Here is a 12,920-nt window from a genome sequence, read left to right on the forward strand (position 1 = left end):
CCTAAAAAAAAATCCACTGCGCAGGCTCGAAAGGTTAATGACCTTTCCCAAATCTTCGCTCGCGAAGACTGGCCATACATATCAAGTGGTGGTGATTTGTATTACAAACATCCACATATAAGTGAAAAAGAATGCCTTCAGAGATACTAAAATCCTCATGGATTGGTCTTTTGTTTTGCAAGCAGCGATTAAAGCATCAGAATGTCATATTTTAAATCCTCACCACCTCTTCTGCTAGCCAGTTTGAAAAGTCTTACCAATAAACTATAGGTAATGCAAGTTAATTGAGTAATTCAATCAACAAAAAAGAGGACAGTGTTGGGTTGACATATTTTGGGAAACCATCATCCTTCAGAACAAATCATCAGATTCTTAGCAGATATTTGTCTGAACTCCAGTTACCAGCTTTAAGTGTTCAGCAATAGAAATCCGCAGAACTTCTGACTTTTCAGCCCTATATTGAAATGTGGCTTTGTACTGAAAATAAAGTAGAAAGGAGATGGTTGAACTATGGTCTTCCAACTCTCAGGAGAATGTCTTCACCACTTATAAGACACCAGGTCCTTTCTAATCTCTCCCTTAGTAGTGTGCACTCCATTTGCATGTATTAGCAAACATTGCCTGAGCCAATGTGAAAAGAATTGCTTTCTTGCCTAACAGACCACAACTAAGCTGGGAAGTGGGGTATCTGGGGTCTGGTACCTGCTCCAGCATAAATGACTATTATACAAAAGAAACACTTTTGACATGCATGACTGGGTCATCATGCCATATCCCAACCCAGACGGCACCTACCCAAAATATTCATGATAAGGATTTGAGTTATTTCAGGGCAAGAGAGAAATAAAACGGGACCTGCCTCTGTTATAGGTGTCAGAGGTGTTTCAGCTCCTAAATTTTGGGTTGTAAGGCTTTCCAGAAAACTTCAGTCAAATTTCCTCCGAAGAGCTTTTAGATGATGAAAAAGTTACTAACCAGTTCACATGTGGTTAAAGCACTGACAACGGAAATTTGACCAGTTCTCAAATAAATTTGTTCTGCTTTCAATCACGGTATCTTACAATATACTGCTACTTTAGCACTGGAAACTTGCTGATTCCCAGATTTGGCCCAGTCTCTGGCTTTGACTCAGGGCGTTGTTAGTGTGGGATTGACTATACATCTCTTTCATTACTTCTCATTCACCCAATGTAAAGTTTTGATATTTATTCTGAGCACTAGATCATAAGACTTCGAAGCATGTGTTTATTATGAAATTAGGAGAAACAACTGGATTCTAAAACTTATGTTTTAGAATAGGAAAAACAAAGCACTTCAGAGAATGCTTTCAAAACAGTTATAACATCAATCACCTGAAGCTGTGCTGATTTGTGCATAACCTAACGAACAAAGGCACCTGTTCAGGTGGAGGAATCAAAATCATATTAAAAATCCAGTTACTAGTTTTGTAAAGGTGTTAAATATTAATGATAATAGGGTCTACCACATCTTAATAGCAAAAGACAAAAAACCTTCTGGAATAGTCCTATTTTGTTCCAAGCTCTCTGGGGCAATTCCTGAAGGATTTAGTCAGTAAGGTGGAGAAAGCAGTTCATTATAAACTGCCAGAAGCTAACTTAGTGTCTAGGTACCGTCTCAGGGTCCAAGAAGGGAGCTGTGGGAAAGGCTGAGTTCCCCTCTCTCTTCATTAAAAAGGTACAAGGTTGACTTAGATAAAAGTTTAACTGTCTGCATTGAGATCACTGAGTTTGAGCTAACAGGGAAGCCTCTGTGAGTAGCTGTATTTGAATTATTGAGTTTCCTGTAGGAAATAATTCTTTCAAAAGGCTATGTGGAAACAGGCTAAGGTAAATGCATCTCCCAAAACCAGGAGAAAGCAAAGGTGCAAAGGAAATGGAGGCACATCTGAGACTGGAGCCAAGGAGTGCGTGGGGGCTTAGTTTTGAGGATGCATTTTTAGACAAAATCCAATTTTTTTTAAAAAGTGCGTGAGAGCCTACCTGCTCATTACCTCTTCACATCACCAGAGAACAACTAGAACTTCTGTTGCAGGTTTTAAAACTACAAAATGCTCTTAGATGTGACCTGAGAAGACAGGCAGCAAGAACATGTAAAATTACAATTATGAATTGTCTGAGCTGAGACAAAGATTTCAGAAATGGGTACACAAGGTTTACTTCTACATCTTTACTAAGGTCGATTAAGGGTGTAACCTGATTGAGTGAGTGAGTGGTCCCATACCCAAATATGGATCTTGGAAACTTATTTTGGTATATGTTTTGAAGAAAACCTGAATGGATGTGGTTTGGATAGACAATATAGAAGTTAACAAAATACACCTCTAAATCTTCAGGGAGAAGTGCTGGAGAAGAAGAAATTTATATGCAAACTCTCTCATTTCTTTATCAGGAAAACATACACGTATCATGAAATACACAGAAAGGGAAGTTTGAATGACTGATGTCACTGGGAGCTTTGGTTTCAGCCTTCTAGTAAGTGAAGCAGCTAAGTAAAGCATGGTACTACTGAATATTTGTAAGGAACAGCAATAATTTTTTTTAGCTTGAGTTCACCATCTGGCTTCTGCACCATGTTTTCCCAATTATTTATGAAAGAAAAAAAAATCCAAATCCAGACTGTGATCCAAAGCTCTTAATTCTCTTAAGTATATTTGTAACAAATGGATGCTGTTCGCAGCCATCAGAGAGCACTGTGAATTTCAAACAGGAAAGTCCATATCTGATGGATTTCATCTACCCAGCTGAGTAATGTTAAGTACTCACTGCCCATGAACATGCGATTTTAATCTCACTGAAATATATGAGGCATGCACCAAGAAGAACGTACTGTAGTTTTAACATATATTGCTGAGGACAGAATCATACTGACCTCCCTGCAGAAGGACTGTCTGCGGACAGCACAACAGTAGGAATGGCCTTCCAGGCACCCTAAAAAGTCTCATTTTCCTGAGCATTGCACTGTATTATACATGTATCTGAAAGCTAAAATTATTGGTGTTCATGTTGTAGTTAAAAATAAATGTCTAAACAACTAATTAAGCCTGGAATTTGAAATAAATACTGATTTAGACCCCTGCTTAGGAACACAGCTTTTTGTTACAGCTTCCAAATACATTTTTGTGGAGATTTTTACAAACTTTCTTTTGGGTTTTATTACAATTTTTCTATGTGTCGTTACATGTGCATGTGTACACACACATCTGTATAATGTGCATAGTTAATTATCTAATTAACCTCTATAGTTCTGAGTCATCAATTTAACTTTTTCTAAGGACTAAAAGAACAGTGATCCATACTGATTTTCCAACCAATCAAAAAAAGACAAATCACTCTTCAGGCAAATCAGGAGTCTTGACTTCAGCTTACCTGGACTTGGAACTTTGCCAACCTTTGAAAATCACCTTTCAATAAATATCCCAAAAGTCTACCAAAACATCTCTGAGCTTTAGATACAGTATATGACAGGAAACTGTAATGTTGTTTAATTATGAGATTAACTCTGAATGTTTTGGTGGGGAAAAAACTTGAAAGTTTAGCTCTTGGGAAGTAGTATTCAAATTCAAATCTTGTGGGTGGAGTTGAGTTGTCGAGGTGCATAAATAGGCAGTAGGAACAGCAGCATTCACACTGTAACCAGGAACACCTTCGCACCGTGGCAGGCGTCTGGGAGAGTAAATAAGGTAAGGCACCACACGCTCAATGCTTCTGAAAGCGCTGGGGGAGCTGTGAAGCCGTGCTACCTGGGGCTGGGGGACCTGATCAGAGGAAAGAAAAGACTGCAGCAAAGCAGACACAGTCCAGCACAGTGTGATATGAAGGAAAATGTGTAGAGAAATGTTGGCTTTGCAGGCTAAAAGAACTAGCAGAGGTGGGGTTATTTTGGAAAACTTTTCAAAAGTGCACATATTTTTCCAGAGGCAAAGCTTTTAAGGAGCCCGTTTTATGTTCTGCTGTCCCTCTGCCTCCACAACAGCACAAAATGTGCCTGGTCTTTGATTTCCTGGTTGTCCTATACCTTTCTCGTTTTTTTTTTTCTTTTTAAAGAAGCATTACTTCCGCCATACAGCTCTAAGCCAAAACAACCCTTGAGGTAACCCTGACAATCCACAGAGTTTAACTTCATGCAATTTTCTTCCTTGCCAAGGAAACTTTTCTTACGGTAGGAAGGCCGTCTGATGGAAAAGTTGTATTTCAGACCCTTGAAACAGTGACTTTTTGGATATTTGAGCTCTACTGGACATCCCAGTAGCAAAGAGCATTGTATCACTAATGGAAATGCAGCTAATGTCTCCTCCTGCAGTTCCTATCCAGAAAAACACTTCTCTTTCCCTGGAGTTTAATTTTCATTGTCTGAACTTTAAAAACTGTCAGCCTGTTGGTTTTTTGGTTTTGGTTTGGTTTTTGGGTTTTTTGCATTTTTTTTAATTAATCTTTTGAATGTTCTGTATCACTTTTGGAGTATCTTAAAATTTCTTATTTCACCATTGTATTGGTTCTAGTTTCCAGGAGGACATGTAGTGAGTAAACACAGGGTTCTTTACCCCTTCAGAGAAACAACCCAACTGAAATGCTGAGGAGCTTCCCAGCAGACATGTCTCAAGAGTATGGCTCAGGAAAAGTCCTCTGCTTTGTGCTGCTTCTACCCTCAACCTCCATTTCAGTTCTCACCGTGCCACACAGCAACTTCTCCCCACTCTTTTTTTTACAGATTCTGCTAGTTTTAAGGATTAGATGATACTTCTAAGGGAGAAGACAGTTTCAACACCACCATTAAGCTGTGTCTGTGCTAATGTTCACTGTAAAGCCTGGCTTAACATTCCGACTTCTCATTTGAGTTGCTCCCACAGCCAAGACAAGTTAATTTTTCAGCACCTGCTGCTGGGTTACTATAGCTGGGAGATCAAGGTAGAATTGTGAAATTATTAGGACTTCCAAGTACTTCGGGAATTGCCAAAACTCAGTTATTTTACTGAGCATATTCAATACATGTAAAAAGAAGAGAGATAAACTAATAAACACATACACACACATCCTAGAAGGGCCACACTCACACAGCATGAGCAGGGCAGTGAGAAGCAGCCGGTTCCTTCAGGGCACTTTGCTAAGCAAACCTCACGTTTCCTCACCATTCCCCCAAGCCTCTGCCTGGAGCAGTTTGTTTCAGCCCTGACTCTCCCCACTGCATATTTGTGACTTGATTTACTGCCTACCTGTCCTTATCTGCTGTTTGCCTCACAGCCAGCACCAGCCTGGGAGGCACCACAGTGACGGGGAGTTTCTCTCATTTGTTCCAGGAGCAGCCATGGAGAAGAGTTACATGTCCATGTTCCTGCTGCTCGTTGCCATCTCCTGTGTTCTGGCAAAGGATGCAGGCAAGAAGGATACAAAGGAGACTACTGCTAAGCCGAAACTGCCTCAAACACTCTCCAGAGGTAAAAAAAAAACAACCAAATTAAAAAAAAAAAAAAGTGCAATCGTGAATGCTTCGGTTACTACGTTGTTCTAAACAAAGTAATTTTCTTGCAACTCATTTTGCAAATACCTTTTCCTAGCCCCCTCTCCTCCTTTATTCCTGATTTAAAGCCCCCTGGCAGCGGGGTTGTTCCAAGCCTCTCCCGCCAGAGGCTGGCAGGATTCAAACCCCAGGCCACAGGCCCGGCTTATAACACTCTGTCTGTGTGTGTGTCCCTACCGTCCCACAGGCTGGGGAGACCAGCTCATCTGGACGCAGACCTATGAGGAAGCTCTCTTCCGTGCCAAGCACAGGTACCGACCCTGCCGTCCCTGTTGTGCCCAGCCCGAGCCCCCTATGCCTACCCTGTTCCTAACGAGGGCTCTTCTTTTCCAGCCAGAAACCCCTGATGATTATCCACCACTTGGAAGACTGCCCACACAGCCAAGGTAATCCCTTTGCACTGGGGGAAAAAAAAATAGTATTGTTTTCAGTTTCTGGATAAATGCTGTTTAAAAAAAAAAAAAAATCAGCCACCACTCTGCTTGCTTGCACAAGCATGGGGAGTGTTCTTCTGCTCGCTACCCCACACAGGTATTTCCTAATGTGCAGAAATAAAATAAAAATGGTAAGTCAGTGTTACGTGATACAGAATGGATACAGAAATGAGCACAGGTCAGCAGGGTTTGACTTCTGACAAATCTGGTTTTGGTTCACGTCACAATCAGCCAAAACCAATAGCAAGACCAGGAGTAGTGAGAAACAATAATTTATTGGAAAGGACATAGTCAGTTCTCAGTATCACCAATGATTGAGACTGAATCCAGCCAGGGACTAAATCAAACCAGGCTAAAACTAAGCTCTTGCAGGATTTCTGGCAACTGGAACTGCTCTTTTCCCAGTGTCTCTGAATTCATCTGGGGGCCCTTATTCCTGCAAGTTGACCCACATGGCAATACCTTTGCATCCATCCAGAGCTCCAGTAACTCCAGAAGACTCTTTTTACAAAAAATAAAACCCTTCCAAACATTTTGGGCCGAAGCCCTACATGTTGTATTGTCAAGTGCCTTAAGAACTGCAAGAAACTGCAATAGTAGAACAAGAGGTCGGAATAGTCAAATGCTCAAGTTCAAACCTAAGTAGACAAATCTGAGAGGCAGCTGCGCTGTCTGAAGATGGGGCATTTTGTATCAATATAATTACTCTTTAATGCAGAATATAACTGAGTGGGTGGAATGAACTGGAAACCTTCATTTGCTGCAATTGTAAACTGGGAATTCTCATTTTGATTCTGCCAGTTTGCTTGAATTTCTTTTTCTGAGGACAAACAATTCCAGGGGCATATTTTTAATTTTCTTTCCCATTTCTTTCATTCTAGCCCTCAAGAAGGTTTTTGCTGAACACAAAGATATACAGAAACTGGCTGAAAAATTCATTCTCCTGAACCTTGTCGTAAGTTTCCCAGTTAAACTTCACTAAATAAAAGCATAAAGTTGTATTTTTAATTATGGCTTCTCTAGCTTCAGTTTAGGAGCTAGAGTTGGCTAGGAAAATGGCCACTGCTGAAGCATAATAGATTTAGTACTAGGTCTTTTTTCATTTGTAGCTATCATAAACTCAAAATGTGACAGAATTTAAAGTTTAACAAGAGCATGAACTGTTGTTACCAATTTGCAATTCCAGCTGTTAAAAAACTGCATCCCAGACAAATAATCTCTTAAACTGCGCAATATATTGTTTGAGCAGGGTTTCACAACACAAAGTACAACGAAGGAAAAAAATATTTATGTAGCATGCTCTCCTTGACTGGGAACCTTCTCTGTTTTCTTTAAGTATGAAACCACAGACAAGAATCTTGCACCTGATGGCCAGTACGTCCCTCGGGTTTTGTTCATAGGTGAGTACCTCAAGCACCTGAGCTCAGAACAGAGCCCCTGTTGCATCATAGATCTCAAATCCTCAGGCTGATTAACATGAATTTATTCCATGAGAAGTATAACGGTTCTAGTTGGTTTTGTGGATGAAACATCAAAGCAACCCCAGCCAGCTTTACAGTTCCAGCATTCCTCTCTCAATGACATGATGCCACAGTCCCTAGAATGGGTAACCCATTCCATTCCTAATAAACCTGCAAACACAAGTGGAACATCAGTGATTGTGTAGAAGACCAGTCTCTTGGTCGTTAGCAAAAGCAGATGTGTCTTGCAGAAACATTTAGGAAGCAAGCAGGAGTGCAAAAAGGTTGATTTTCTTTTATTTCTTTCCACTTGAAGGTTAGTCCTGTCCTCTACAACTTCTCTCATCCTATTTTTCCAGATCCTTCCCTGACTGTGAGAGCAGATATTACTGGAAGATACTCAAACCGTCTCTATGCCTACGAGCCCTCTGACATTTCATTGTGTAAGTAGTGTTCTGAAACGTTCTGAAAATATTCTTAAAGCAGTCACATTTTTCATGCAACAAGGAATAACACCAGGCATTACAGACTCTTGTAATCAGTACTTGCTGAAAGACATTTAACTAGGATTAAAATTAAACAGGATGCTAGACTTAAAATCAGTGAGGTGAAGAGAATGATGCCAGAGCCCTGGAGTCTTAAGCATCCATCTGTTTTAAAAGCAAGTATACGTCAGTAGGAACTTGCATAATTCAGCAGTGTTCGCTGCAAGTGATGTGAGGACTCACACATGAGTCCTGCCAGGCCAGGCCAGGAAACATGGGAGCAGGGAAAGATGTTTGCTACAGCCCTCCCTCACTGCTGCACAGCTCCTGTCTTTGCCCTGTGAATGCCCATGCATTTGCATTAATAGATGTATGTTCTCACCAGTCAAAATTAAACACATGACGTTCACAAATTGCTTGGAAGAGCAGGGTGCATCAGAATCCCTGTAGCAATAGACATGTGACTAAAAGCTTTAATAATAATGACATTTTCTCCACAGCATTTGCAGTTGCTGGTAGAGTAAGTTGCAGCAAAAATAACATGCATGAATATTTCATTTCTAGTGTATTCAAATATGCAGAAGGCACTGAAGCTTCTGAAGACTGAACTGTAAGAGAAAGAAGGAAGCCCTTAAATATTATAAAGTCTCATCTTCCATCTCTTCTCCACACATTGACACTGGTGAAGAGACTATTTAGAGTGATATTTAGTGATGTGTAGTGATGGTTTCTATACATAAACACTACAGTTTTACGTTAGCCCTTTTGTACTGGGCAGCATTTTTAAAAGCTGGAGGCTTTTAATTTAAGGCGTACAGAAGAATACTGTATGATCCAACTGTAAAAATGATTTTTTAAAAAATAAATCCATTTTAAGTGTTTACATACAAAACATTGTTGTGTTTTTTTCCTTGTCTTCATCTACCATTATTAGACAGAGTAAAATTACTGTGTTGCTTGACACCACCGCTTGCATTTTACATTTAAGCACTTTGGAAGGAAAAGGGCTGTTGTGGGTTAATCCTGGCCAGCAGCTCAGCCCACACAGTCACTCGCTCTCTTACTCCACTGCAGTAGGATGGGAGAGAGAAATCAGAAAGGTAAAAGTGAGAAAACTTGTGGGTTGAGATAAAGACAGTTTAATAGGTAAAGCAAAAGCTGCGTGCACAAGCAGAGCAAAACACAGGATTAATTCACTACTTCCCATGGGCAGGCAGGTGTTCAGACATCCTCAGGAAAGCAGGGCTCCAGCACATGAGATGGTTACTTGGGAAGACAAAAACCATCACTCCAAATATCCCCCTCCTTCCTGCTTCTTCTCCTAGTTTATTAGAGTATGGCACCATATGGTATGAAATATCCTTTTGATCAGCTGGGGTCAACTATCTCAGCTGTGTCCCCTCCCACCTTCTCCTGCAGCCCCAGTCTACTCACTGATAGGGCAGTGTGAGAAGCAGGGAAGACCTTGTCTCCATGTCAGTGTCAGCAATCACCTTGTGTTATCTGCACTGTTTTAGTCACAAATCCAAAGCACAGCACCATACAAGCTACTACGAAGAGAATTAACTCTATCCAGCCAAACCCAGTAGAGGAAAGCAGCTTTTGATCTCCAGTTTCAGCAGCTAGCTAAGCTCTGTATTGCTCATTTTGCTTTATCTCCATTTATTTTCTTGTAGCACCAGCATATGTAGAGCTTTCATTATCAGCTCTTCCTTTACACTTAAGATAACGGGAAGTGCAAACCTTTCCCAGAAAAGTACTTGAGACTAGAGAATGGGGTTGTTTGCATGGAGGGTTTTATTTCTTTTTTAAAAAAAACTGTCTGCATTCTGAAGTGATTTAAGATAAAACTGCTACCCTTAAAAGGTCCCTGCTTACATCAGATTTCAGTAAAGCCTTGAGATGATTAATAAAGTGATGCCATACTGAGTATGTGGTTGGTTTCATGACTGTGTTACAGCTTGTGATTGCTTATTTACAAGCCCAAAAGGGACAAAAGAGAAGTTTGAACTAAAATTAATGCTGCAGATGAACACCATGAGAGTGCACACCACCTTAAGACTTAGGCAAAAAGGAGACTTTCCATCCCCAAATATCTAAGAACTCAGCAGCAGCATGAGTGAGAAAATCTTTGCCCAGGACTGTACCTTCATTATCTTCTCAGCTCTTGGGCAATGACAGCGTTCTTATCACTACTATTACCCTTACTGTCACTACCAGTCATGGTGAAAACTACAAAAGAGGAAAACACTGGGGAAGGCAAGACAGGTGAGAGAAGCAAGAATTTCAGCTCAAGGGAATATCTCAGCAAAATTAGAAGGAAGGTACTTGCTAATATGTTTTGGCAAGCTACGTGAACCCTACCAATCAAAAAATCTCAAGTGGTACCTGCACATTGTTCCAGATATGCAATCCAGCATTCCTTCAGCAGTTCAGTAAGATACTCCTTTCTATTGTAGCATCCAGAAGACAGAGGAAAAAGAGATGCAATGATGGGCAGAAATACTCCATATAAGCAGCTATCGGTGACAAAGAGCAAAAAAAGTGGTCACATCACTTAGCAGAGGGACAGCACAGAGGGAGGCTGGAGCAACTGGTTATCAGAATCATCTTTACCTACTCAACCCAAAGTACACTTGCTAGAGCTCTGTATTGACCTAAAACAAAAGCTGCCTGTGCCATCATGTTTTACAAGTCTGTTTTAATAACACTACTGAAGTAGACCATTTTCTTAAGCAGAGGTACTGATCCTATGGATAACATCCAGTGAATGGATATAAGGCATAACCTACAAGGGTCTAGTAGTCTGTCTACATGCGATAGCTGCAAATATCCAATAGTTCAGCCTACAACTACCAAGAAATTAGTTTTTGAAACTGAAATAATCTTTTTGCACTCAAGGCTGTGCTTTTGTAGTTTGCTTTTCACCTTAGCCAAACTTTCGAGAATCTTAATACATAAATGGTCAACTTAATCCTGCCTTTTTAATCCTCTCCTCTAAACACAGATTATTTAGGTTTACAGAGCCACCAAGCCAAGCTATCTATAAAAGCCTCCTTCCATGTCTTTGGAAAACCTAGGAAATCATTGCTGAAACAGATACAGTCAATAAGCTGAAGTACACAGGACATGAGGTTTTTAGAATTCCACTAGCATTCAGACATTCATTAAATAATTCGACCTAAAAATAATAATGCAATTTATTAACTCTAGCACATTCCTATTCACCTGTCAGATACAGCTTTTAAGGTACATTTTTACAGGTATCACTTCAAGTTATGCAAGCTTTTCCTTTTGTAATAGTTACTTTCATGCGAAAGGAGGCAGATACTATACAGTAATATCAGTATGTTAGTTAAGATCTGGACTCACTTTCTCACACAGATTCAGAAGAATGAGATTTTATTATTTTACAGCCAGTTATTTTAATATGATAAAAATGTGTGTTTTGGAGGAAGTCGAGATATCTTTCTACCTTTTCCCAGAACAACAAACTTTAAGATAGCATTTCAACACAAGGGTCAAAAGACATCCTAATGTATGCAAAATGAATGCTCTCAGTTAAATCACTCCAATACTTGTATACTCTGCTGCTGTAAATAGCTTCTAGAAAATCTGGTTACAATGAAGTCCAATTCTCAAGCAATATGCTAAAAATTAAAATGCCTCTCTAGAAAACAAACAACAACAAAAAAACCTTTATATGACAAAGACTCTTTTTTCAAAGAGAAAGCAGTGAACAACAAAAACGTCAATGACAAAAGGCATCACAAATAGGTATAAATTATTTTAAGTGCTCTATTTTGGCATGTCAGAACAGCACAGCACTTCTTGTATACTCACATGTGAGTCAGACCTCCCCTGAGAGGCTACCCTCTTCCCCTCACAAAACCAAAGTCAGACTCAGTGTGTTTTATTGCCCCCCTTCAGAATCAGGTTCAGAAAGCAAATCCACATCTCTAATGGAAATGTCAAGGTTTGTATGGGTTGTTTTTTGGGGTTTCTTAATCACAATCCTGAAGGGAGAAACTATTGTTAATATGATAGAAAAATTTTAATCAAACATGATTCACTGATCTGTCTTTAGACCACTAAAACAAATTCACATTATGAGACAAGAGAGCTTCTGAGGTGGCAGTATTTTCAGTATTTTCACATTGATGCATATTTGCATTCCAACATCATCTACCATATTTATGAAACCAGACCCACCCAAAACTAAGCACTAACAAAATAATCAGGAAAAAAGTCAAAACTGAAGCAGCAATATGGTATTGTTTTAATCTTCATTAACTCTCTCCCTATGACTCTTCCTTGAATTTTTTACTGCAATGTACAAAATACACAGCCTGTCTCGACCAGGAGAGTGAACTGTTCCTGAAGATAGCCACATCATCACTGTCCTCTTGACACATACTGAGAACAGCTAATTGTTTAAAAAGGACAGTAACAGTGGGGGGTGGGAAAGCACTGCATACACTTCCTAAAGTGTAATGTAAGTCTAAAGGCTCTTAAGGTCTTTCAACACAAGAGCTCTTACCCTGAATGTGCAAGTATGTGCTCAAGCCAGATAACAGCTGGACAGGCGCAGCAGGAACTCAGAGCAGCACCAGGAGGTGGCGCTGACCACGGATGTTGAACCAGCTACACCTGAACAGCAGCAGTTCTAGCAAGTTCCTGACATCCCTCTGCATTCAGGTTCCGCTCTTCCCCTTTGAAACCTCAGAGATAATTCCTTCTTCAGGAGCACTCAGCCCGGGAAAGTCTGAAAATTCTCTGTTGGGTATGTATTTCAATTTCTTTTTGCCTCCTCTGCAGGATAAGGAGGCATCTCCCCAGTAAAGGGACACTGAGAACCTACTTGTGACTGCCCTCATTGATTTCCTTTCCACCTCACTCAGGTGCTGTATTCCTTGGCAGAGGGCCTTAATAGTCTTCCCTTTTCTTCCTGCAGAGCCGTCTATCAGGCTACAGCAGCTGCCTACCACACCAGAAGCAGCAACTAA

The 12,920-nt window shown here is 40.3% G+C and overlaps 1 protein-coding gene across 1 annotated transcript; it reads left to right on the forward strand.

The window, feature by feature from the left end:
• Positions 1 to 3,608: 3,608 nt before the first annotated feature.
• On the forward strand, positions 3,609 to 8,806 carry AGR2 (anterior gradient 2, protein disulphide isomerase family member). Its single transcript, XM_017836263.1, has 8 exons — positions 3,609 to 3,700; positions 5,315 to 5,452; positions 5,723 to 5,786; positions 5,869 to 5,921; positions 6,851 to 6,924; positions 7,306 to 7,369; positions 7,789 to 7,872; positions 8,479 to 8,806. The coding sequence occupies exons 2-8, from the start codon at positions 5,323 to 5,325 to the stop codon at positions 8,526 to 8,528; spliced, it is 519 nt and encodes a 172-aa protein (XP_017691752.1). The 5' UTR covers positions 3,609 to 3,700; positions 5,315 to 5,322; the 3' UTR covers positions 8,529 to 8,806.
• Positions 8,807 to 12,920: the final 4,114 nt, after the last annotated feature.

This window comes from Lepidothrix coronata, unplaced genomic scaffold (assembly GCF_001604755.1).
Source record: "Lepidothrix coronata isolate B3197 unplaced genomic scaffold, Lepidothrix_coronata-1.0 Scaffold273, whole genome shotgun sequence".
Lineage (NCBI taxonomy): Eukaryota > Metazoa > Chordata > Aves > Passeriformes > Pipridae > Lepidothrix > Lepidothrix coronata.